A 27069-nucleotide genomic window follows, 5' to 3' on the forward strand; every position below is an offset into this window, starting at 1 on the left:
TCTTTCCCTGTGCTCTTTAACATATTGTTAATATTTTATTTATATAATTCATTGTATGACTCCTGTAGGACTTGAAGACTGGAGGAATAAATTACATTTTAAAATACACTATATTGCCAAAAGTATTGGGACACCCCCTTCTAATGAACAGGCTTGACTACTTTAGTAATTTCCACGAGTACAACTCTTAATGTTTAAGCATATAATGATATTATAGGGAATTGTGTGCTTCTAATTTTATAGCAACAGTTTGGACAGGACCCTTTTCTATTCTAACATGACAATGCCTCTGTGTATTAGGCAAGGTTCAAAAATAAATGATTGATTTCAGCCAATGATAAAGAATGATAAAGCCAAGTCCTAATCCCAGCTGAACACCTCTGGTGTGACTTTAAATGCTGACCTTGAACCAAAAACTCATCACCAAACACCAATGACTTGTACATAAACTATATGGACAAAAGTATTGGGACACCCCCTTCTTTAGAACAGAAAAAGGCACTTCCAAAACTGTGGCAACGTAAGATGGAAAACATAATTCATGTATTTAAAATTTGTATTTCCATCTCTGTTGCAACAGTTTTGGAAGTGTCTAAAATGACTGTACCCATATGTACAAGCCATTGGTGTTTAGTGATGAGTTTTTGGCTCAACTTCTGCATATAAAGTCACACCAGAGATGCTCAGCTGGGATTAGGATTTGGCTTTCTGCAGACCAGTCAAGTTCTTCCACACTGACTTAATCAATCATTTCTTTTTGAACCTTGCCTAATACACAGAGGCATTGTCATGTTAGAATAGAAAAGGGTCCTGTCCAAACTCTTGCTATAAAATTAAAAGCACACAATTACCTAGAATATCATTATGCTTAAACATTAAGATTTGTACTCGTGGAAATTACCAAAGTAGTCAACCCTGTTCATTAGAAGGGGGTGTCCCAATACTTTTGGCAATATAGTGTATTTTAAAATGTAATTTATTCCTCCAGTCTTCAAGTCCTACAGGAGTCATACAATGAATTATATAAATAAAATATTAACAATATGTTAAAGAGCACAGGGAAAGAGAAGGGACTCTTCAGCTCCGAGGTGTTGTGATGGCTTTCTTAAAGTTGACAGCAGCTTTGATGCGGTTTTGACTTACTCCTCCTCTTTTAGATGCTCCACCCCTTTTGTCCCTCTCCTTTGAAGGATTTGACAGTTTTCTCAGAATCTCTAAATTTAGAAGAAAAACGGATTAGATTAAATAGAGAACCTACTATGTAATATCCATAACAAAAATCGTATATTTCTGCTAGTGAACATGTCAGATTCATTTTTTTTTTTTTTTGATTTGTGGGAAATTCCTTTTAAAGAACAATACGATGAAAAGAAGTAGCAAGGAGTGTTTTTCTTGATATCAAATTCTTCCTTTTTAATAAATTATAGATGAACAAATGAGAAATAGAAGCATTGCCTGCTAGCTCAGGGTAACTTGTCCCAAAGTCAAACACTGCAGTATACTTTGGACCTTCACTGCCTTCACCTCCTGCACAAGGGAACATACAAAGCTGTTTTTACTGATTTTCCATAGTTGTTGTGGTATCTGATGTACTTGAAGTAGGTGAGGGCAAACTCACGTGATACATGTAATGGAATATAGCTCTCTCTCTCCTTCAGCAAACTGCTGACGAGGTCAGTGCTCTGTGCTCTCTCTGCCAAGTTCACCAGCTCTCCCATCCTGTCCATCAAGTCCACAGTCTCTACAGAGAACAGTTCTTTTTTTAGATCACCTACACTGAGTCTGTTCAGCTTCAAATTAACAGCTAGTAGCTTAGCAAGTGTGTTTCTGATTTTTAGTGTTGCTTGGAGTTGAACAATCCCCAGACCCTAAGAATGAAACTTCACGGTGTTTTTTAAAAACCACTGGGAGCACCTTATAAACTACATAGCAACGCCACAGCAAGCATCTACAAACCCCTACACTCTTAAAAATAAAAGTGCTTCACGATGCCATAGAATAACCTTTTTGTCTAAATGGTTCCATAAAGAACCTTTAACATCTGAAGAGCATTTGTGGCGAAAGTAGGTTTTTTTTTTTTTTTTAAAAGGTAAGAAAGAGATGGTTCTTTAAAGACTCAATGGTTCTTTGTGGAACCAAAATGGTTCTTATATGGCATCGCTGTGAAGAACTATTTAAGCGCCTTTATTTTTAAGAGTGTAATGTTTTGCACAGGCAGAGACAACGTACTTATACTTCAAAAATTTAAGAATATAATTTAACCATTGAAATTAATGTTACATTAAACTTTTAAGTAACTCAATTCAATTCATCTTCAATATTAACCCATATTTGACCTGAGCTGAAGCATACTTTAAGTTACCTTGGGGATCCAGATTGCATTTTTCTTTTATGCAGTGGATGAAGTTTATAACCTTGCAATTTATGTTCAATATCTCCTCTCTTCCCTCTGTAAGAAATATATTTGAAAACATTCCAGTTATAAAATAAAGGAACTTTGCTATAAAAAATATAATGTTAAAGTGGTCATATGATGTTGCTAAAAAGAACATTATTTTGTGTATTTGGTGTAGTGTAATGTGTTTATGTGGTTTAAGGTAAAAAAACACATTATTTTCCACATACTGTACATTAGTGTTTCTCCTCTATGCCCCGCCTTTCTGAAACGCGTCGATTTTTACAAAGCTCATCGGTCTGAAAAGCGAGGTGTGCTCTGATTGGCCAACTATCCAGTGCGTTGTGATTGGCTGAATACCTCAAGCGTGTGACGGAAATGTTACGCCCCTTACCATATTGTGATGTCGTCTCCAGGCTGGAGCGACGAGAAAAAAACATTAAAACCCATTATAAACAAGGCACGTTTAAATCATCAGTGGCAAATTATTTAAATATGAAAACTTACTTACAGTCTGAGTCAGAACAGCCGGCATTTTAGTCTACTCAGCCAGGAAACATGCAGAAACGCTGTACTCATCTGAATATTTTGGGTTGAACTGTTCTGGAACAGTGTTGTAAATACAACTTAACCACTGATTTCTAGTCGTGTCCTCTGGCCGCGGCAACAACAATATTACAGCGAAAATAAAAGTTACGCCTTCTTTCTTTGCGTGAGCATTTGGGCGGCGTTATGCAAATCTTCCCACATAGTGAGATAGATATGTGGGGGCGTGTTAGAACGAGCCGTTTTAGGTAGGCGTGGTTGACTCTTAACTTTTATAAAGAATATCTCTTTGGATTTGAGACTTTAGTCTTTGCAACTTTACAGATCTTCTTTATGCACCAAGAGCTTGTAACACTCCAAAGAGAAAGGAAAAATTGAAATCACATCATATGACCCCTTTAATGTATACACTACTGTTCAAAAAGGGTACGATTCATTTTTTTAAAAGAAAGAAAAAGAAAGAAAGAAATTAAAAACTGTTATTCAGCAAGGAAGCATTAAATTGGTCAAAAGTGACAGTAAAGACATTTGTTACAAAAGATTTCTGTTTCAAATAAATGCTTTGTATTCCTCAAAGGATCCTGAAGAAAATGCATCACAGTTTTCATAAAAAATATTAAGCAGCACAACTGTTTTCAACATTAATAATAATAAGAAATATTCTTAAGCAGCAAATCAGCATATTATAATTATTTCTGATGAATCATGTGAAACCAAAGACTGGAACAATGATGCTGAAAATTCAGCTTTGCCATCACAGGAATCAATTTTAAAATATCTTAAAAAAGGAAAGCATTATTTTAAAAAATTGTAATGCTATTTCACAATATTACTGTTAAATGCAGCCTTGGTGAGCATAAGAAACTTCCCTCAAAAGCACTCAAAATTGTACAGTTTGTATGTTTGTGTATGTATGTAATATGAATATATATAAATGATCCTGCACTTACCACCAGATATCACAGTAATGAACATCTCAGTCTTAAGATGTGTTTACTGTCTCAGCAGCCTGCAGTAACGAACGTGTCTGTTCACACAGTACGAAAATAAAAGGTAATTAAATGTTGTTGACGACAGCCATACCTAGAGACAAAGCCCCGGTTTATGAGGATTGCTGTGAAGTTCTACAGGACTGAATGTAATTGGCAGACTAGACTCAGTGTAATCAGAATATTATCCTGCTGTGCCACCACTGAACTATGGATGAACTCCCCTCCTGGACTAGAATTTGCATTACATAAACAGCAGCATATTACCAGGCTACATTTTTCACTCACTACTCACTGTTTTTTTTCTCTCTCTCTCTCTGTAACCCCTTTGAAAAGAGAAGAGAGAAAGAACTCTTTTTTTATGAAGCAGACCAGTCTGATTTGTCTCCATGGAGTTAGTACACAGACAGACAGGTTCTTCGATACTTTGAAGTACTTATCCGGGACATGTCTAGCTGAGTGGGGAACAGATCTATAGTCTTTTTCCCATGACTTTAAACGCAACAGTAAGAGAACAACACAAGTCCGTCCCAGTTGTGGCTATTTCAGTACTAACTTGGGAAAAAAGCTGTGCCATAAGAAATTAGTCTTGAATGACTAAGAGGTTAGCAAACTTCATTCATTTAAATGTCTGATGAAGTTTTGTCCCTGTACTTTAAACCACATGAATCGTGGTTTGAGTACAAGCTCATTTTGGAAGTGAATTATAAAGATAATGTAATATGTAGGCCTATAACAAAAATTACATTTTATAATGTAATAACAAATAACAACATTTTTCTATTTCATAAATGCTGTTAGTTTGAACTTTCCATTCATTAAAAAATCCAAACAAATGTATCATGTTTCTACAAAAATATTAGGCTGCGCAAAAATGATAATCAGAAATATTTCTTAAGCAGCAAATCAGACTATGAGATTGATTTCTGAAAGATCATGTGACACTGAAGACTGGAGTAATGGCTGCTGAAAATTCAGCTCTGCCATCACAAGAATAAAGCACATTTTAAAATATATTCAAATAGAAAACTGTTATTTAAAACTGTAATTATATTTCACAATATTTCCATTTAAATGTATTTTGATCAACAAAAAAAAAATCTTTACCTCAAACTTTTGAACAGTATTGTAAATGCATTATAAAAACACCCAATTGTATCGTAAAATATATTACTTTACATGTTTTTTTCCCACCACACTTTTAAAATTAATTAAAATATATTTTTAGTCATCTTGAGGCCCCTTTAATTGGGAGCTGAGGAGCCCTAGTGGGCCCCAGGCCCTCTGGTTGAGAACCGCTGTTTTATAGCACCATTGCTGATACACAATCCTGTAAATCTTGCCAGAATAACAGCCGATGAGACACAGACAGCAACTCCATGACAACACAGGCTTGAGCAGTCATAACCTCAAATGTTAAAAAAAAATGTTATCAGTGTGTAAACATCATCAGCTTCATCAACAGGTCTTTTCCACAAATTTAGATGTGACATGAAGCCCTCTATGACCTTTATGTCAAATATTAGACCAATCAGCATGTTTGCTTAGTTCAATAAAATCTAGATGTGTGCCAAGGGTTACCATGTTTTATTAATATAGGGGAAACTGGAGGCAATTCTTTTACATTTTCCTTCATACCTCACAGACTACTTGATATACACTTGTCATCTTTTGACATAAGAAACAAATATATAGGTGCACTAATTAATAATACAATTTAAATATATTTCAAAGGACAAGACTATAATATAAAATTAAATGAAAGAAGTCAGTTGCCCCCTTTGTGTGGGCGATTGTAACAGTGTCTGGAGGCAATTGTAACACTGAAAAATAAGTCATATTAACCCACTGTATCTCAAATAAAGGCATACTTCAAAGTAATCACGTTACTGCTGTAATATCCAATAATGTTGCTTAAGATTTTTTTTGTAGATGTCAGGCATCATATGCATTCAAAAAGCAAAAGTCTATTTCTATTTTTGCAGAAGACAACTATTCTAGAGGTAACTAGATTTAATTTTTTTAAATATAATATTTAATATATTATTTAAATATATTTTATTCAAATACATAATCAACTGATGAGTCAAGAGCAGTCTTTAAGCAAACTTTAATGAAATGTACAGAATATTAACATTAACAGAATAAAAGACCTAGGTCTATATTAACATAGGTTGTTCATGTTAGCATACTTTTTTTTATCAATAACCTAAAGATAAAATGTAAGTTTAAATTTGCAGTCATCTGAACTTTAGACAGCAGACGAAAAATACTGCACATACAAAAAGTAACGTTCATACCTCAAAATAAATGTTTCGTTAAAAAAAAAAAATCTCCTGAGGTGAAATGATTATTACGCTTGTTCGAGATGAATGACATAAAAGTACCGATTGGAGAACAGACGACTCTTGTGCTTTTGAATTGCTCTCGCGGTACTTTGATGTCATACGCCGATGCGGTCTGCGCAGCGCCAAAGCATCCGGAGCAAGCTTGTTGTGTTCCCTTTTCACAGGCAGATCGAGAATCCTGCTGAGCCAAAGTCCCTTTAAGGTATTCTATAGTCTTTATTTGACTGAGCCTGAGCATGTTGTAGTGTCATCATCACTCTAGCTTGTTTCTGATTGGAGGAATTGAATGTTACAGCTGGCCCCTGATACAATTGAGATAGAGGGTCCGGGAAAGGTCAGTGAGCTGGAACTCGAACTCGGGACGCCCGAAGCACAACGACAGTACCTATATGTCGGTGCAGACACAAATTGCTATTGTCGGTAAGATGATCCAAAAGCTCCGCTGGCACTGGCAGACACGGAGACCAGCCCAGGAGTCATAATCAGAGTTCATTAGGAAGATGGGTGTGAATACTGCATTTTTAGACGAGGAACACGGGTTCATTTAACATCATTTTGTGTCAACACACAATGAGCTTTTGTTTGAAATAACTCGAGCTGGATTACTGTAAATGTTTGTGTGTAAAAAAATTTGTGAAAAATCCGTTAGCTCAGGCGCTTTTCAGCAGTTTTTGATGTAGGCCTAGTCTGTCTACATACGATTCAATCTGAATCAGGTGTGTTTAAAGTAGGAAGATCTCTGTATCCAGATTTGTATATCTGTATATCATATGTGGAGCTCGATTCAGAAAAAGATAATGCTACCCTAAAATAGACTACTCTAGAAATCTCGAGATGCACTAGTGCACCCTTTAACCTGGAATCTTTTGGGACTTTGGGAACGGGCTGGGAAAGATAAGTTAGAATTCATAAGACCCTTCAGCGTGTGATCGAGCACAGCGGCCCAAGAGAAGGACTCTCCCGGGATGACCACTTCATGTCTCCATATCTGGAGACTCCTTCTTTGGAAGGAAAATCGCAAATCATTTTAAAGCCTGCACTTGAGCTATATCACACTTAGGCCAAGTTGTTTACTGATAGTTTTTATATTAAATATTAAAGCAATATTATGAGCAATAGTATTTAATATATACAGCCGTTCAGTAAACATTAAGTTTTGAGTAGCTTACAGAATATTGCCCGTCTCTTATTTGACAACAGCCCTTCGTGTGCAGCTGAGTAATGGCAATTTATTGATGTAGTAGGAGAAAATGTGTCCACGTTGCTATTTCTGTGGCCCAGTACTGATGATCTGATCTCATACAGATGTACGCTATGACGAGGCAGAGAGAAGTGGCACAAAACTCAAGCAATGGGTTGACGTGAAATCGCGTTTCATGAATTGTGCCAGAGCATTGTTGCAAAAGAGTGATGTTTAATTTAGATCATCTTTCCACAAATAAAATAAGGCAGCAAAAATCATTTTAGTTTAAACAAATGGTCAGTGAAATGAGGTGCTTAACCTTCAGGAAATGTTGACTGTCTCGTGCAATTTTCTGTTAATTTTATGAGATTTGCAAATTTTGCAACCCTTTTACCAACTTTATGTCTAAACACAGTTATTATGAAAAGTTGCAGTCAATAAGGCCAAAATAACTATTTTAAGTGAACAGGCATTCAGTGTGTTTACAATTAGCTACTTTTATGCTAGGCTAAATTTATATGAGATATATAACTTATCTAATAGTAACAAAAAGCATGGGATGTGTGCCCTCAATACAATAAAAACCTAAATAATGGGACTCAAATGCAACCTATTTGTGGAAAGTGCCTCATAGAAAACCACATAGTCAAAGAGTAACACTGCTTAAAACTTTTCACAGAGCCTACAAAATATGCAGCCAAAATACACGGCATGAGTTGCATTGCTGCATGCATATGCTAGCTTTATGAAATCTTGCTGACTAACTTTCATTAACATGCTCGCCCAGTTTCCAGATAGAAATCAACTAACAAATCAGTTGTCTGTGGGTATTTGTGCATGTAGAAGTTTGGGTTTATGTTTGTGTTGCAGTGCAGATGCTGAGTGAGTGAAGAAAATGATCAGCAAGTGCTCCCAGTCTCAGTGCAAACCATTAAGAACTGTATTGAAAATGCTTTTTAAATTACTGAATTTGAATTAAAGAAGCACACAGGATGTAGAATTGTAATTCAAATTCGGATTTATGAAAGTAGAATTAAAATGGAAGTGCAGTGCAGACATTAGTAACATCTTACACACACTGCTCTAAATTTAATCAATAATGTTTACCTTATGGACCATGGTGGAAGAACATTTGTTAACTCCAACCTATTATATAAATATACCATATAATCAACAGATTCAAATGTTTCAATATTTTTTTTTATAATGATTATCTTGCAAAATGTTATGGAAATTTTGTGGGTCTGTATGACAAATATAAAATAGTTTTTAATTAGTTAAAAATCTGTGTTAATTGTTGAGGGTATTGCATTTAATTAAGAGAAATATCTCTAAACAGTTTTACTGTTCTAATTTTGGGAATACTCAGATTAGTTAATCAATTAATTTATTTTGTACTGAAAAAAAAAATCCAATTCAACATCCTGTAACCAATTCCAACTCATGAACTGAAAAGGAGATTTTTTGAATTCACAATTTTGTACATTTTTAAGACTGAAAAAAAAAACCCCCATATAAAAGAACTGATATTAATTTTTGATGCTCTTTAATATGTACATTATCATTACATTAATTATAATATCAAACATACTCAGTTCTGAACTACTACAGCTCCACAATAATGTCAAGTCCTTAAAAAAGCAAAAATACATACTTTGTATTTCATATTTTAGGCCATCATTTTTTTTGAAGCAGCAATAAATAATTAGAATCCATCATTCAGAGTGTATTAATTATCAGGAAACCTCTGTGAGTTCAACACAGTGGGCTGTTTGTAGGTACAGAGCTGATTTAACATGAAGCGGCGAGGATGGATCCTTCCCATCCGTAATGTCAAGTACGGCATGCTTCCTGCATGCAACGCCCTCATTATTCCCAGTGAGCAGCGACTCTGGATGCCTCAGTCCCAGATGTCTGTGAGAATTAGTGAGTTCCATAGGCTGGTTGTCTAATACAGAGTTTTCCGTAGTAACAGGTCTGTGTGTGTGGCCGGGTTCAGCACTTTCACAGCTGCTGGTGGTGCTGCTCTGTTCGGTGTAGAGGTCTCGCACCAGGCCGTTGACTTTAATCCGGAGAGAATCCGCCACACTCGTTCGGGCTGAGGTACGGGTGCTCCCGTTGCAAGAAAGAGGCTCTTGTCTACCCAAAATGTGATAGCGTACGATCTTCCGAAAAGTGTATCTGAATTCACGTATGCGGTAGGCGTAAATGAACGGGTTCACGACTGAATTTGCATGCGAGAGAATTATAGCCAGGTACATGATAAGAACCGGCGGCCGTTCACACTTAGGACAAAACAGAGTGAAACAGTTGATGATGTGCAGCGGCAACCAGCAAACCGCGAACAGGCCAACGATAATCGCCAGAGATTTCGCGGCGTGGACCTCTTTCTGCAGGGTGGAGCGGGACTTGAGCTCGCAGTGTACAGCTTTGGACTCAATGCATTTGAGTTGGTGGCGTGCAGCCATGAAGATCCGTAGGTAAATGGCCAGCATGAGGAGCAAAGGCAGCAGCACGCAGGCGAAGAAGTTGAAGTAAACCATGTAGTCCATGACCACCACCTGCTCGAACAAACACTCCATCATACCGGGTGGACAGGTGCTGTTGAGGGCCTCTTCTGAGTGGGCTTTGTGCCAGCCTAACATGGGTGTTAGACCGATGATAACCGACAGGACCCAGCAGATCGCTATGATGCCTCTGGCACGCTGCCCGGTTACTAGGCTGTTGTATCTGGAAGAGAGAGAGAGAGAATCATGTTTTTCAAATACCCCAGCCATAAGTGTTTGTTCCAGTTTGTCTAGACTGCACATCTAAAAGGTCCAAAGTACTAACAAAAGTATGCAAATGACAGCATGGCTAGAAACCTAGACATCTCTTTAAAAGTGCGCTCACGTTTTCATGATGGAATGAATACTGTATCTCATAATTTCTCAAAATTGCTATGTTATTTAACGTAATTGTGACTAGCTCTTATAATTGACTTTTTATATCTCACAACTGCGATTTTATTTCTTGTAATTGCGACTAGTTCTTATAACTGTGACCATTTATATCTCAGAATTATGACTTTATACAACTTTATACTGTATATCTCACAATGTAACTATTTGTATATTTGGACTTTATTTTACCCAATTGCCATTTTATTCATTGTAATTGCAACTAGTTCTCACAATTCTCTTTATATCTTACAATTATAATTTTATTTCCTGCAATTTTATTTGCAACTAGTTCTCACATTTCTGACTTTGTCTTACAATTACAATTTTTTTCTCATGAATTGCGACTAGTTCTCACAATTCTGGCCTTGAATCTCCCGGTTACGATTTTATATTTCACAGTTGCGTCTAGCTTTCATAATTGTGAATTGTGAATTGTGACTTTGCAAAATTGCGACTTACATCTCAATTGTAACTTCATATCTCACAATGTAACTCATATGTATCTCATAATTCATAAATTTATCTCATAATTACATAAGTCTAAAACTGGGTTCCATTTACTTGACCATTCTGATGGCATATAAAAACAGTTTGTACACTAGTGGGTTTCTTTATTTCTTTCACAAATACTGTTTTAATCATAGAAATTAATACTAATATAACTCGTAATTATGGTAATTTGGATACAACGTGAACATTAGCACAACCCTGATGCAACCACAGTGCTAATGATCCTAGCATTCATTCACAGTATTTCCAGCAAATTCTCTCATTGGAGCAATTAAGAAGAATGTGCTCAGAAATGTCAGTGTTTGGAACAGAAATCTATTTTGAGAGTCTCTTTTTGGGCCAGTGTGGGAGAACAGCTGAGTTCCTTGGCCTCTATTTGTCTCATTCTCCAGATGTGGAAGTTCAGTGAGCCACACAGAGAAAACATCCCTGTCCCCCACCCAAAACCTGCAGACAGGACGTGGACGCACACGCAGTCTATCACACATCTCATTGAAACCAGCTGAACTGACCATTCTAAAACACAAGAGATACTATTATTCCAACATTACCTCAATCTCCATTAGCATGTTAGCTGCTCATTCTGAACAGTGCTAATTGACTCATTATGAAGTGTAAATAGGTTATGGAATAAAACTGGCATCTGATAAAAGACTTATGACTGACAAAAAACAGAAGTGGATGCTTGCTAAGGAAATCTGTGCAAACTATTAGCAAAAACATTCCAGAGTAAATCAGATTTATAGGTTATGCTCAAAGACAGCCTCAAAATCAAGAGTTTAGGCCTTGCTATGTTCTTAAATCATTTTCACCCAAACATAGCCAAGAATCTTGTTGGAAAGACACAGTGTGTCCCATTACTGGGACATACAGTGTTAAAAAAAAGGCATGGTTTGTCCCGACAAATGGGAACAGTGCCATGTGTGGTTAATTCTTGAAAAGACTAGCTTAAACCAGCATAAATCTCCAGGCTGGCTGGTTTCCTTGTTGAAAAAAAAAATCTTTAAGCCAGCCTAACTTAATTTGCTGGTCTAATATGGTTTCTCAGCCTGGTCTTTGGGGTAATCATTTTTCAGCAAGACCATCTGAAGACCTGAACACTTAAACCAAAATAAATCTCCATACTGGTCCAGGCTGGTTTTCTTGCTGAAATAAAATACATCTTAAGCCAGTCTAAATTAATTTGCTGGTCTTAGCTGGTTTCCCAGCCTGGTCAGGCTGGTTTTAGAGGGGTTTTGATCACTTTTCAGCTAGGTCTGCTTAAAGGGATAGTTCACCCAAAAATGAAAATTTGATGTTTATCTGCTTACTCCCAGGGCATCCAAGATGTAGGTGACTTTGTTTCTTCAGTAGAACACAAACGAAGATTTTTAACTCAAACCGTTGCAGTCTGTCAGTCATATAATGGAAGTGAATAGGAATCACAGCTTTGAGAGTCAAAAAAACATACACAAACAAAACCAAATTAAACCCTGCGGCTCGTGACTATACATTGATGTGTAAAGACACGAAACGATCGGTCTGTGCAAGAAACAACAGTATTTATATCGTTTTTTTACCTTCAGCCGTCTTCTTTTTCAGCTAGCACGTGACGCGTCTTCTTCTTCTTGCTTTACGGCGGACGCGTCACGTGCTGGCTGAAGAAGAAGACGCGAACGCGCTCAGGACAGTTCGAACAGTTCGGACATTGTGGTGAATCAGAGGTAAAAAAACGATATAAATACTGTTCAGTTTCTTGCACAGACCGATCGTTTCGTGTCTTTACACATCAATGTATAGTCACGAGCCGCAGGGTTTAATTTGGTTTTGTTTGTGTATGTTTTTTTGACTCTCAAAGCTGTGATTCCTATTCACTTCCATTATATGACTGACAGACTGCAACAGTTTGAGTTAAAAATCTTCGTTTGTGTTCTACTGAAGAAACAAAGTCACCTACATCTTGGATGCCCTGGGGGTAAGCAGATAAACATCAAATTTTCATTTTTGGGTGAACTATCCCTTTAAGACCATCTTAAAATTTTACCAGTAAAATTAGATTTTAAATGTGCACTTTCAGTGGGATTATGCTGGTCTAGCTGGTTTGATGTTTCAAAAAATGCTGGTCAACTAGAGAGCAGAATGCTGGCTAAGCTAGTTAAGGAGTTTGGTGGGGACTTCAGCATCCAAAACATAAGTTGGAATAAGGCAAAAAAAGTAGTCAAAACTGTTTCTCTTTAAGGCCAAAACTATTTAAAAGAGGTGAAGCATTATTCTACAAAATGTAACAATAAACATCTTCAACAAACATGCCTTTAAGATTTAGAGAAACAACCTCCCTGAAATATGATCAATGTACAAAGATACATGTTCTGACAGCAACACCCTTCACTCACCTTAGTGGGATCTTGATAGCAATGTAGCGGTCGATGGCAATGGCTAGAAGACTAAATATGGAGCTCTGGGTCAGCACTAGGACGAAGCAGGCGATGAACAGACAACCGTAGAAATTGGCACAGAAACCAGTGCTAATCACGATGGAGAAGGGAATGGCCAGCACACCCACTGCGATGTCCGCCACGGCCAGCGAAACAACAAAGAAGTTGGTGATGCTCTGGAGGTTACTGTTGAGGCCCACTGCCCAGCAGACCAACACGTTGCCCAGGACCGAGAGCAGGGCAATCAGCAGCTCCAGAATCATGTACAACACGTCGAAGACATTGTTCAGCATGGTGAGCTTGCTGGGGAGAAAGGACAATGCCTCGCCTCAATGTCCATAGCTGCAGCTCCACGCTACAGCCACCTCACGAGGCCAGAAGACCAATAATCAAGTGTTACCTTGTTAAAAACGTTCCAGATTGTTGAATCACCAATTAAAAATAAAAACTTGGTAAATATTTTAAAAAGTATCTACAGACATTTCTCCTCAGATTTTTTTAGAGAGATTTGGTATTAAATAATAATTTGAAAATCCATTATGATCCCAATGTCATGGTGTTAGATATGATGGTCCAGTCCCCGTTCCATGTGTTGCTTACCCGTCTTTCTATAACATTTAGTATTCCACTGCATTCCCTGGAAAAAAAAGAAAGGAAATGATGTTATCGACTGGGAAGCAAGCCTCTGAAGAGATGGACTGAATAAAAACAGATAAAGTAATCATTTTAGAATTTTAGACGGAAAAAGTTTGGTGTAGAAACAATTTTCAGTCAAAAAATTAACACACAATTGATTTCATAACTAATTACAAAGAAATGGCAAGTAACACATTGAATTAAAAGCATTTTCTTGTAAAACATATTCCAAGATTCTGTTATTTACAACTTTGAAAAATCATTTTTTTTCATGTGTACATGATTGAGAAATGCTTCATGCTCTAATCGTAAAGCATTTCATGATTGATGACAATAAGGTTGATGTTTGATCTGAGGAAAGAAAGAGATTAGTCAACCATTTTAAGTTATTGTTGACACTGACAACAATATGGGGTTTTAAGTAAACAATACAGAGTGCACAGAAGCACAACGTGTAACATAACAGAATGTTGAGCTTTTCCCGACGCAAAGCCCTTTCTTGTAAACACAAACGACAAGCTAATACTTTGAAAAACATGAGAAAACAAAGGAAACTTGAAGTGGATATTCTTTATCTCAGACTTTACATTTACCAGACACACCCGTAGTGATGGCCAGAAGCTCTTTCCTTTTGTTTTACTGTTTATGGGAAGTCATTCAGAAGCCCTTAACTGGGAGTCTGAGCTATTTACTCTGGAGTGTTCCCACACTGATGCAGAGACGCTCACCGAGGTTATCCACCTCTGGAAGACATGAGAAAACAGCTGTTCTGCCACTTTATTTATTTATTGCTTTTTTCAAACATTTATTTGCCCATTACAAATCAAAAGAATACAAACCTTTTAATTATTATTATTATTAATGGCATTTTTTAATTAGAATTTATATATTATATATTGCTATTATTAAACATTTACAGGTGGTATGAAGTATGGGGGAGGGATAATGTCATTCTAGAGTGAATTCTATTGGCAAAAATAAAAAATAATCATACAAAATCTGGTGCACCCCTGCACACGATAAGTCATAAATGTTTAATTTTTTTATGGAAGAGAAATATTTTTATTTGATTTATTATTATCATTACTGTTTGTTAACTTTTAGGAGCACATTATTACACAGATGACCTCAAAGCTGATATACATTGACTAAAAACCACATGCGGTCTTTAACATGCAGTAAAGTATTTGCAACACAATGTCTCCTGACATCCTGACAGTGTTCAATCACGGTTTAATTTCTTAAAACAAGATTCTGCCTTGAAAAAAAAAAGAACAAAAATGAAAAGAATGTGAATAGGTGATTGTCGTAAATAAGAATTGAAAGTGGGGGAGGTGAAAATGATTGTAGCAAACAGGTGAGAAAACATAGTAAACTAGTCAATCTTGATGCCCAGCCTCACAACCATTGATATGGATCTGTGAGAGTTTAGGGGATGACAATGGGACAACAGAAAAACGGGTCTCCACAACACTGGATGAACCCTTTGACCAGTTTCCCAAAGTACTCTTCTGGTTTCAGTGCTTTGTGTTTACAAAGAAGACAATGTTTAAGCTACTAGGCAGATTGTGACAAACTGTGCCAACACTCAACAGTGGACCCTTGTGGATGGATGATGGAAAACATCATACATTCATCCATCATTTAGCACAGTCTCAAACTATATCTGGCTCAGAATCTGGTTCATTCCTCATACTGCTGACATCCCTAACTAAATCAAACCCAAAATATCACGGTTTGATAGCAAACCAATTCAAACACTGCAGATGAAACAGCAGGGCCGGCTCAGAACAAACAGATGTACTTCAGCTGTGTGTGAATGATGGTTTTATAGCCGTTTACTCTCCTTTTACCTCGGCTGATTGATAGGCTCATAAAATGAAAAATGATAATAAAATGCTAAATTTTTCAGTTGAAAATCTGTTTTGATTCTTACATTCTATGATTTATTTGCTGTTACGAAGTTAAGGGCACAATGTGGCTCAAGACAGATATAGAAAATACATTTAATATAATTTTTTTTTCAATATAAATAAAAACTAAACTCAAACCACTAACCCTTAAGATATAAAAATCTACACTTTTTTTCTCTCCAGTTCTTCAGCATCAGCAAGAATTGTAAACCCCTTTAGGAATGTCAGAAGTAAAAAAAAAAAAAATCATAAAAATTAAACGGGCTCCATTTGGCTGAACCACTGAAATATTCATAAAACTACACAGGCATCTACAAAAAAATAGCTGTCAAAACACTTCAAACATCTACACAGAAAATCCTTTATAAAGACTCGCACATCTATGGCAAGCTTGGAAAAGGTTTAACATTAATTAAATTAACTAAATGGTATCTATAAATATGCATCAGTTATCAAATAGTGACTAGTATTGGTTTTGATTTCACTAGTAATCATGCATTACTTTTTTTTATGTTAGTCACTACCAACTATTCCATTGTTAAGCAATGTTTGCAATTTTTGTCATTGTATTATTTGGGGAGCTGTTCAGATTTCAACAATTAACTATCCCAATAATAATATCTATTGCAGGTTTACTAGTACTTATTTCATACTACTACCTATTTATCAGACCAGAATACAGTATCTAGCATCTATACCAGTTGATATCAGTGATATAGAGAAATATAAAAGGTCTAAAAAAAAAAAAGTTAAATGATGGTTAACTTTTAACAATATAGAGTGCTGAATCATCACAAAGTTAACACATTTAAAAGCACAATATAACACTGCATAGGGTGGACACATAGATACCTTGCTGGTGTTTGACGCTGAGTGTTAACATGGGCGATTTTGCGGTGTACTTCAGGAAACAGTGTGATGTGTAGTTCATTTACAAATTACACTATTAACAATTGGAATACATACACAAAAATATCTTGTCTAATAGTGTCTAACAAGTTATAGTAAAACTGGAATAGATTCAAGTAACTATTGACTAGAAATAAATTAAGTAGAGATATGTATGAAAAAATAAATATTAAATATATTAGTCACTACTGAAATAAGTATTAGCATCTAAAGAATAGTTACTAGCGGTGAAATTTTAAAATATGCTATTACTTACTAGAAAAAAAAATACTGGTTTAAAAAGATGTATAGGCTATAACAAAATAGTTTTTTAAATGCTAAATTAGCTTGCCATACAGGGCAGTTTCACTGCAGTATACTGTATATGGCACTGCAAGTTTGCGCTGAAAACGTAGCCTACATTTAATATACAATAGGCCTATATAATACTACATATTAATTGTCATTTTTAAAGGCCGTTTTTAAATCACACGTCTGTAATTGGGGTCGTTCTAAAATATTTTGATGCTTGTAAAACTGGGCACAACGTGCGTTTTAACTCTTAAAAACCATTTAACTTAAATGATTCGCTTCAATATTAAAAATGCACTTAAGCCGTGCACAAATTGTTTAATTGAAATATAATAAAAACAAATTCAATTAAATCGAAACCCTGCTGTCTCTATCTAAAAATTCTTATTAGTTGTTGGTTTCAACTTACCATCAGAGTTGATAACCCCTGGAATGACTGAATAAGAAAAACAAAATAAGCTGGGAATCCCATTAAGATGAAAAGGCAACCCCTCGGAAAAAGAAATACAAAAACTTGGGAGTCCTCAGAGATTCATGATGATTCGTGAATGATTCCGTCGGCGCGTTCAGCGTCAGCTGTGTGATTCGGTAAAGTCGACACCAGCAGTGAGAGCAGACAGACTATAGGACCCCTGTGAGAGCTAGTGATTGACCAATCCAGAGCCGGAGGCCAGCATTTCCACACTGGACGACTGTTAAGATACTGATACCGCTTCTTCCTGTGATCAAGTATCAGGGAAACAACTGAGCTGCGAGTGCTAGGTCTCTTCTGTGATTAAACTGAAAGCAAACTTACAAGACAGAATTTAGTATAAGTAGCCTACAGTATTCAAATTAGCTTCCTGAATAATTTTGGATATTTTGTATTGACCATTTAATTCGTTTTGTTAAGATTTACCCATAATTTAAATGGAAAATTTACTGTCTATAACAGTTTCTCTGAAGCTTTAAATTGTTCATCCATCACTCAGGTAATTTCATATTGACAAATGAAGGTACGAATGCAATTTTGTTTTCTTTCCCGTCCATGACCTGTCTTCAGGACAACTTGAGAGCAAGTCCCACAGTTAAGCCAGACATATTTAGGTCAATCTGGGTTCCATTCACATATGTGACTTAAAAAAAAAAGCAATCGTGGTACAGACAATAGGGCTCTATGAAGGAAAGCAGGCCAATTGGTCTCATTCTGGACAAAATGCAACTTTTTTACTCTCTGTAATGACTGACATCACATCTAATCTCAGGCTGCGTTTACACTGGCACAAAAAATCCGATCTTTCGCTCACATCTGACACAGATCGGAATTTGTTGCACACGTGTAAACGCAAAAACCTGCACGAGATCCGAAACTTATAAACACCCACCATCTCCTTGCATCAGACCTTTTGCCGGTGTTAAATGTGTTTAGGACAAAGATTAGAAAAGCCTTCCAGCCAAATGGGAGGGTAACCACAATGCATTACATTACTTGAATTTCCAGTCCGGAAAGGGGCTGGGAATTAATTAAAACCTGATTTTTGTTATTTCTATATAATCCAAGTTGTTCACTGATTCATAGACCAATTAAATCAATTTTTGAAAAGTGAACGCCAAAAAGAGATTTCCCTATGCTGCAGAACTAAAATGCGAGAATTAAAATATGATAATGCAAAGAAAAACGTTTATACACCAGGTGACCGATTCATTTCGGAGGAAGAGCATATTGATTGCTCTTCACATTTATTTAGAAAAAGGAAACAATTGTACCCTTTTTATTAAGATAATGCTCTCACAATGATAAAAACCCTAAACAAATGGCAGCAAAAGAAAGTTCAGCATTCAAGAACAGAAAACTGGTGTAAATTAACAATCTAAAAGGAAACAGAGCTGTATTACATTCATATTAATGTGATGAAAGCTGGATGAAGTACATTAAACAGACATATACAGAATGCAGGTCCAACTCAACATGTCTCTGGTTTAGTAAATTAAGCTGATATGCGGCTTATGAACAAAACATTTGGTCAGGCTTTATTTGGGACAAATATAAAGATTAATCTGACACTTTCAATTATTATGTGATCATGGTGCAAAGGTAAAGTAGCTCAGTAATGCAGTTTAGAATAAATCTTAAACGCTTACCAGGGAAACTGCAGATTTGTCTTTCAGATGTTCGAGAGCTAAAAACGGCTGCTTAGTTGCACACCCTGGAATTTGAATAGGAATTATTTCAAACTGAAATACTTCCTGAGGAATGGAAATATTACATACCCTATTGAAGGAATCAAAAGGGTTTAGAAAATAAGAGCCATACCTCACATTTTTTCAATGGACTCATGAAAAATTCCTATTTTATCATTACTGTTTATTATTTTCATGTCTTGTATTACCTTTAAAGTGTTATTTGCAGACAGGTGGGAAACGTCAAAGTCTTTCAAACTCATGAAAAGAGAGCGATGCCTGAATTCAGCACAGCTGGAAAACAGGATATATGTGACAACTTTGATTTTTCTCACTCAGACCGAAACTCTTCCATATTAATGCACTGGAATGTAGCTTCATTTACATTTTGAATTAGTGCACGTAAAATGATTTTTGTGCTTTGCAAACAATAAAATGTGCGGGTACTGGTAGAGTACTGCATGAAAATCACATATGATTATTCATCTTGATAAATATCAATAAGACTTTCTTATCCTGAGAAAGAACATAACATTTGATTAGTACATAAAAAAGTTAGCTTGCAAACAAAAAGACATTGTGACAGATTTCATTTTTGGTATACTATTTCAGACTAATACACCAGACAGTACATGCACATGTGCTGCTAATCTGAATATAGCGTTTACTACAGTATCATGCTGTTGGTGAGCAGCACTAATGTCATATGAAATGGCTCATCGGGTTACATAAGCTTATTGCTGACCTCCCTATTTAATATGTAGTATTTCAAGCCAAGATCCATCACAGTTGTAACATTAATGTGCCCACGATGGGCTTTCTAAACAATGCTGTAAAAAAAGTGACTGACTGTGTGCTATAGTGAAAAACTCCTATTAGTGTACAATTCTCCTCTACTGAAGTGCTACTCCAATGAAGTGTTTCAATTAGGCACTGCTTTGAGCAATCCGCACATCTCGTTCTTTTAAAACAAGTTCCACGGCTGTGAATTAAGGTGAAGAACTTGCTCCAAACGTATGTCTGGAAGCAAGAACTCAGGGTGGCAAAAGGCACGGGGTCGCAGGCGGGTCCACGCTGTTCCTTAAGACTGATTTCAATCATCCACACCACAAATTAGTAACTAGATGTAGTCTGTAGTGTTAGAGTCACGCGACAGTGAATTGAAGCATTATCAAGGCAAACTGAGTCGGTTCCACTGTAGAGGTTTTTCTTTGATGTATCAATGTCATATCAGCATATGCTAAGTGAAGTGTCCTTGTGAAGGGTTTAATATGACTTTGTGCTAGGATTAGGCTTAGATGATATGGTGGGAAGTTGCACTCGGGTTGGTTGGTGGAAATTTGTACAATCTATAAAAGTACATGTGCTCAGGTCTCAAAATACTTGTAGATAGAGGTGACGTAAGTCATTACACTCTGCCAGTCCGGTCTTTCTGTATGGACCATGTCATTGATGTCCTGAAAGAGAAAGAGAGAGAATGTAAATGAATATTAAAGTGCATTTGATGTAAGTGTGTTGCATAATATCACTTATTAACTAAAAATTCTGTCATTTTAATACACTACCATTCACAAATTTGCAGTAAGATTTTTTTTTTTTTGAATGAATGAACACTTTTATTCAGCAAGGAATTCAGAAATTGAATAAAAGCTGATTTCTATTTCAAACAAATGCTTTCCATTCAAGTCCTAAAAAAAAGTCTGACAACATTTCAACACCGATAATAAAAGGAAATGTTTCTTGAGCAGCAAATCAGCATATTACAAAGATTTCAGGAAGATTGTGTGACACTGAAAACTGAAATTTTAGCTTTGCTATCATATAAATCATTAAAAAAATATATTACAATAGAAAACAGTTGTTTTAAATTGCAGTAATATTTTACAATATTACTCTTTTTGCTGTATTTTTTATTAAAAAAAGGTGCGGCCTTGATGAGCACGAGAGATTAAAAAAATGTAGAATTGTAGTGTATTACGATCACACAAATGTCTATAAAAACTCACTGGTTATATATCAAATTTTAGGCAAAATATAACATGAACAATTTATATTCCTCATGGAAATGTCCAATGATTTTTAATATTTATTTGTATGACTTGCTTCAATCCTCAAGAGCTTCAGAGGTGCTTTCAGTATGTGCATGCTAAACTTATTGTTTAAGTAGTTCACAATAGAGAAGAAATAATTCTATACAGTGACCTACAAGTAAACACCGCTGGCTGATAATGAAGTGTTTCCAGCTTTTCACCTGCTGTCAGCTTACAGGATGGGAGTGGATGACAGAAATATTCCAACTTGAAGATTAATAGAGTGCCTCGGATCTGCATTAGGTCTTTGTGCACGTTGCTCCAGTGCAAACCGGAGCTCCTGAACATGCCTATTTGTGTGCAGACTACAGACTTACTGCATCAGCTGGCCTGAATGAGCTGTTGTGATCAAGCTAATGCAAAACCTCTTACCAGAGTGGACTTGATTCCTACACTTTCTGCTGCTTGGAAGGCCAGGGTGAAATTTCGTCTCTGAAAACAGAAATAAATAGTTATGAGATTAGCTCTCATAGATCTGTTCTCTCAGGCTTGAAAAATCTTTTGGCCACTTGGTTTGATTTTTTTTTATTTATGCAATGACATTCAAGTGTCCAAATACTTTTTGGGGCCACTGAATAAGTGCTATATGGCACGGTCATGATGCAGAAATCAGTAGTGTACTTGCCTTGTCTTGACTGTTGAGCTCTTGATAGGGAATATGAGCAGGCAGATATGTGTGAAGGACAGCGCAGAAGGCCAGTCCATCATTCCAGCTGCTACTAAAGTTGGTAATGTCGATATTCTGTGTAACAAACAGACATGACAGAGTTCATATAAGCCTCCTGGACTCTACCAAAAATTAAAAATGTAGGATTATGAAAATAAAGCTTCAGTACATTTAAAACCAGATTAGAAAGGGTTTCAACATGACACACCAGGTTTAAGTCATGAAATGTGTGCAATTCAGTGTGGTACATTCAATGGAACATTTCTCCAATTTGCAAAATTTACTCATCTTCCTGTGGTGTAAAATGAATCGGGTTTCCTGTTCATAGCTTCGCCCACAACCTCTTTTGTGCACTTAAGAGCAAAATAGCATGTTTCAGATCCATTTCTACAAATGTCCACAATGTCTTGACTTCTACTTTTCACCGTAATGTGTGGCAGAACGGCAGACTTCAGCCTCCCAGACATCCTTCTTTAGGGACGAGTAGTTAGTGCTGAATGGAATAAAGTAGCTTCTTTTGTTTCCACATTATTTTGATGCTTAAATTTAATACAAAGCATCAAGCCACTTCTCTTCCGTTCCACTTTGATAACCATCAGTTGTGATCACAGCTCATAGTTTCACATGTGGGTAAAGACTTGGTGGTTAACAACCAAAAACATGAGGACAAACTCATGTTTACTCTACTTTTAAAATTATTCTTAAAAGGCACCTATTATCAGTGGCGGCTCGTCGGGGGAGGCACAGCTTCCCCATAATTTTGAGGTGAAAATGGGAGGAGGACGATTTAATGTTAATAAAATTCACAATTAATTTCAGTTCATGTCTCAGAATGTGTATTTTTTTGTTTGTAATTTCACAGTTGTAATACCATAACGTGAAAGCGACGCTTTTCTAGCGCGAATGTGCCGAATCTGCTGATGTAATTGCAACCGCTAGTTGATATAGAAGGGTAGGGGGAGGCCGGGGGAGAGCTGAGCTCTCGTGCCTCAGTTGGTAAAAAAAAACTAGCCAATCACCATCGAGTGTTCACTTTCAGCGCTGAGGAGTGTTGCGAAAAGAACCCTCGTAAGGGAGGCTAGCCTCCCTTCTGATATCAACCAAGCATCATAGAGACGTAAATGACCTGATATTAGTTTGAACGTCTGCCGCTGTGCTGATAATGTACCAAGTACTTATGATGAGTAGCGATATTGAATATTTGATCGCCAACAGATTTACCAAGCTGTCATTCAAACAGTATATATACAAATTTAGGGAAAACAGTCTAAGCTGGATATAGGCTACAGCAGTCGGCTTAATTAAATGGCGCAACAGGCAGCTCTCTTTTAACACAGACTTTTAAGAAGGGATGGATGTTTGCTTCAAGTGATAGGCCAGGTAAGTGAAATTATATTATCTTGCTGTATGCATGTCGTTTTCTTTACATTTTCTGACTAAAAGCAACCAAAAAGCCATTTTAAAGTGGTTAAGCAAATTATAATAATAATAATCGGCAGGGATCCCAGACCAATACAATTAGTGTGCCTCCTCTATTTTAAAACCCACGAGCTGCCCCTGCCTATTATGCAAAATCCACTTTTACATGGTGTTTGGACTAGTGTTGTCAAAAGTACTGATTTCGGTACCAGTCGGTACTGCAATTTTAAAAACGTCCATTTCCCGCTAACATTTGACCGCTGTTGAGTGGATTCTTAAACACCGCTGATTGGACAGTGTTCACGCGCTCAACAGATATGACTGTGATTGGCTACAATGATCATCGCTTCATGCTCTTCACCGAGCGCTCACAGGAAAACCGCATCTATCAGCGGATCCCTAATACCATTTCAAACGCTCCCGTGTGCTTCTGTGCGAGCGCTCGGTGAAGAGCATGAAGCGATGATCATTGTAGACAATCACAGTCATATCTGTTGAGCGCATGAACACTATGTCCAATAAGCGGTGTTTAAGAATCCACTCAACAGCACTCAAATGTTTATGTCTGCGCAAATAATTTCACTCCAGACTTCGCTGTGAATGTCACGTCGTTATAGTGCTTAGCGTTGTAACCGTAGTTGTGTGCGTATGTTATCGAAGCATTTTAACTGATCAGCGCGCACTTGTGAGATTAGTTTGGCCATGCTGTCTGTTCGGTAGCACGATCGTGCGGCTTGGTCCACTGAGTCGTGCCGATGACAGGTCAGTATGGGGCGAGCTCTGTAACATCGTGCTGTTTCGTCCCACTTTCAGTGCATTTGGCTATCCCTTATGTATGGCTGAACACCGGTTCTCTCGCTCTGTCATGTTGCTTTTACCAGCTGTTTATTGTAGTAGGTATGCAATGCAGAGAGATGTTTACGTGACGCCCTCTTCTGGATGGAGACGGGGCGGGAATATGCAGCTCATTTGCATTTAAAGTGATGCACACCAAAACAGCTCTTTTTTTAGACACACCCCAAAAATTATATTTTCCAGCTGTTATAATAAATGATCTGTGGGGTATTTTGAGCTGAAACTTCACAGACACATTCTGGGGACACCCAAGACCAATATTACATCTTGTAAAAAGGGGCATAATAGGTGCTGTTTATCAGAAAACTACTGAGGATGATGTAATTTTAAAAATGACGAAAATAAAATCTAAAATTTCCATTCACAAATCAATAAAAGATTTATTGGAGACTTTATGTTGTGTAAGGAAAATGTAGTCATTTTCTAAATAAAAATGCCCCAATGATGCAAATTCAATGAGTTTGTTCTCAGAAGTGCTGCTAACGACTCTGTTTTACGTCAAGTGCCATTTAAAGTGCCAGAGAAATCCAGCGGACTTCCTGGTGAGGATCTTGATAAACAGTGACTATGACAACCACACAAGCTTTTCTAGAAGAGACAGACCTCGTTCAAGAAGTAGGAAAGAGCATTTCACTCAAACCTGACAAGTGGAAAAAAGATGGATAAACAGATGTGACATGGGCCAGCATTACAGCTATTATTCTGTGGACAAAGATGACATCTGAGATTCAGCGAGAATAAAACTCAGTCCAGACAGTCCAAGTTATCAAAAAATCCAACATGAAACTGACAGCAGCTACAATATAGTATGAGGACAGAGAGGGACACAACAAATTCAACGAATCTTAATGGTAATCTAGCAATGTGCTTTTTAAAGTATAGATTAATCATATAAATTAATATACATTAACAGTTAAATATCATATACATATAAGTATATACGTAAATCTAAGTATATATTTTTAATATAAGTTTTTAAATATAAATATTAGATATAAAAAAAAAATAATATAACAAAATATAATATAATATTCTGCTTCTACTTTACATGTCATAATACAAACCTGATAACCCTCGGATTTCTTCTGACACCACCTCAGCAGTGCATTTCTTTTAGAACCACCATATTCACGAGCCAAAGCTGACAACGGGTCTTTTCGCTCCTCTCTACACAGAAAAACAAACCAAAAAAATGACTATTTTAGCAACCGTGTTATTATCAACTCTGAAGAAGCATTCCAGCATTTTAGATTCATATCATGGAATAAGTGGTCAAGGGATATGTTCATTGATATCCGTGACATTTATATGAGAATCAAATAAAAATGTTTATGATACAGCATGTGTGTGGGTTACAGTGAGTTGTAGGGCAGGTGCGTACCGAAGGCGGCTGCGTGCTGTGGGGTTGACAGAGGCTGTGGGGGAAGAGGAAGACGACAGGGAGAGAGGAGGTGCAGCAGAACCCATGGCCATCAGAGAGGAAGCTGGGCCTCCATCAGGAGCACTGATATCCCTCTTCGCCTCTTCGCTGCTTCTTCGAGACACTAAACAGTGGAGAGAGAAAAAGTTTAAATTATCTTTTGGGTAACAGTAGTCCTGTTCTTTTGGTCTACATTAACATAAAAATAATAAAATTCATCGCTGTCTTAAAAAGACATTAAAAGTCACGTGCATCAATTATGAAATGTAATGACTGATGAGATTTACTATAACAATGCTACAAAGTATAAGTTGCAAAGTGTTTCCTGCATGGATGCATTCTTTCCAGTTACATTATTGTCTTCAAAATATGAAAACAAGTACAAATGGTGCCAAAATATTTAAATTGAATCAACTATGACCAAATTTCAGATTTTACGCTGCATTTCACCATTTATTAAAAAAAATGTAATGTAACTGGATTGTTGTCAGAGCAAATGTTTGCACCGATGTACACAACTGTCCAAAAGTTTGGAGTCTATAATGTTTTTCAAAGTTTTCATTTATTTGATAAAAAATACACTAAAATCTGTAATACTGTGAAATATTATTACAATTTAAAATGTATTTTATTCCTATGATGGCAAAGCTGTATTTTCAGCATCATTACTCCAGTCTTCAGTGTCACATGATCCTTCAGAAATCATTCTAATATGATGATTTGCTGCTCAAGAAACATTTCCTATTATGATCATATTATTATTATTTTTAAAACAGCCGTGCTGCTTAATATTTTTGTCATCTTTTGTGACATTATAAATGTGTTTACTTTCACTTTTGATCCACTTAATGCATTCTTGCTGGATACAAAGTTAACGTCTTTTAAAAAAAAAGTATGTATGAATAAAACATTACAGCACTGACTATATGAGTGCATTAGTTGAGTGTTTATAATAAGCATAGCATCTATATTAGTTCGATTTTAAATAGGTCTAAGCTTCACCTGTGATAGTCTTTGATGTGTCCATGCTTGAGACTCTCTGAAGAGCTGAAGCGGGACGACTGCCGTTGGCTGCTCTTAGTAGATGCTCAGCTGCAGACAGAGAAAGAGAAAGAGATATAATATCATAATCAGATATAATTATATAATATCAAATTTCAATATCTGTTATCAGTTCATCTGGGAGCTAAATAAGATTCGGCAGTAATAGGAAAGAACACAATGAAAGAAAAAAATGAATGTTGCAGTCTACAAACACACAATGCTAACTTGACAAATTGACAATAAAATGTTATTGCACATTAAATCAATGACAATCAAATGCTATTACATTTATAATCAAAGAAATCAATCTATAAAAACGAAAGGAAGATTATAGGGGG

General features: G+C 36.5%; 3 protein-coding genes across 4 annotated transcripts in view; all 3 read right to left on the bottom strand.

The window, feature by feature from the left end:
- Positions 1–1077: 1077 nt before the first annotated feature.
- LOC107667530 (uncharacterized protein CXorf65 homolog) lies at positions 1078–3916 on the bottom strand. The gene is made up of 5 exons (XM_016459208.1): positions 3892–3916; positions 2363–2449; positions 1619–1741; positions 1456–1527; positions 1078–1214 (listed from the first exon to the last, which is right to left on the bottom strand). Exons 1-5 carry the CDS (start codon positions 3914–3916, stop codon positions 1078–1080), a joined length of 444 nt encoding a protein of 147 aa, XP_016314694.1.
- A 5092-nt stretch (positions 3917–9008) lies between these two features.
- Positions 9009–18527, bottom strand: LOC107667526 (adenosine receptor A2b-like). 2 transcript variants are annotated; one of them, XM_016459204.1, is made up of 3 exons: positions 18441–18527; positions 13286–13964; positions 9009–10191 (listed from the first exon to the last, which is right to left on the bottom strand). In XM_016459204.1, the coding sequence occupies exons 2-3, from the start codon at positions 13618–13620 to the stop codon at positions 9198–9200; spliced, it is 1329 nt and encodes a 442-aa protein (XP_016314690.1). In that variant the 5' UTR covers positions 13621–13964; positions 18441–18527; the 3' UTR covers positions 9009–9197. The 2 variants fall into 2 exon arrangements, with proteins under 2 accessions (XP_016314690.1, XP_016314689.1); XM_016459203.1 differs by lacking the exon at positions 18441–18527 and adding an exon at positions 17486–17731.
- Positions 18528–18828: 301 nt separating this feature from the next.
- specc1la (sperm antigen with calponin homology and coiled-coil domains 1-like a) overlaps positions 18829–27069 on the bottom strand; it is a 31036-nt gene continuing 22795 nt past the window's right edge. The window contains exons 13-18 of the mRNA XM_016459225.1: positions 26690–26779; positions 25649–25811; positions 25332–25434; positions 21952–22068; positions 21699–21758; positions 18829–20693 (exon numbers count right to left, since the gene is read on the bottom strand). Of these exons, the coding sequence (XP_016314711.1) occupies positions 20604–20693; positions 21699–21758; positions 21952–22068; positions 25332–25434; positions 25649–25811; positions 26690–26779 (623 nt within the window). The 3' untranslated portion in view covers positions 18829–20603. The remainder of the gene's footprint in view (positions 20694–21698; positions 21759–21951; positions 22069–25331; positions 25435–25648; positions 25812–26689; positions 26780–27069) is intronic.

This window comes from Sinocyclocheilus anshuiensis, unplaced genomic scaffold (genome assembly GCF_001515605.1).
Source record: "Sinocyclocheilus anshuiensis isolate Anshui unplaced genomic scaffold, SAMN03320099.WGS_v1.1 scaffold1132, whole genome shotgun sequence".
NCBI lineage: Eukaryota > Metazoa > Chordata > Actinopteri > Cypriniformes > Cyprinidae > Sinocyclocheilus > Sinocyclocheilus anshuiensis.

What these genes read in the sequence shown, in the direction of transcription:
- LOC107667530 (XM_016459208.1), bottom strand. Translation starts at nt 3,916, where the DNA reads ATGTTCATTACTGTGATATCTGGTG. An exon ending in ATGCAATCTGGATCCCCAAG is followed by an intron (nt 1,742 to 2,362) that starts GTAACTTAAAGT and finishes TGTTCTCTGTAG; the next exon opens with AGACTGTGGACTTGATGGAC. An exon ending in TATTCCATTACATGTATCAC is followed by an intron (nt 1,528 to 1,618) that starts GTGAGTTTGCCC and finishes TCCCTTGTGCAG; the next exon opens with GAGGTGAAGGCAGTGAAGGT.
- LOC107667526 (XM_016459204.1), bottom strand. Translation starts at nt 13,620, where the DNA reads ATGCTGAACAATGTCTTCGACGTGTTGTACATGATTCTGGAGCTGCTG. An exon ending in GCTATCAAGATCCCACTAAG is followed by an intron (nt 10,192 to 13,285) that starts GTGAGTGAAGGG and finishes TCTCTCTTCCAG; the next exon opens with ATACAACAGCCTAGTAACCG.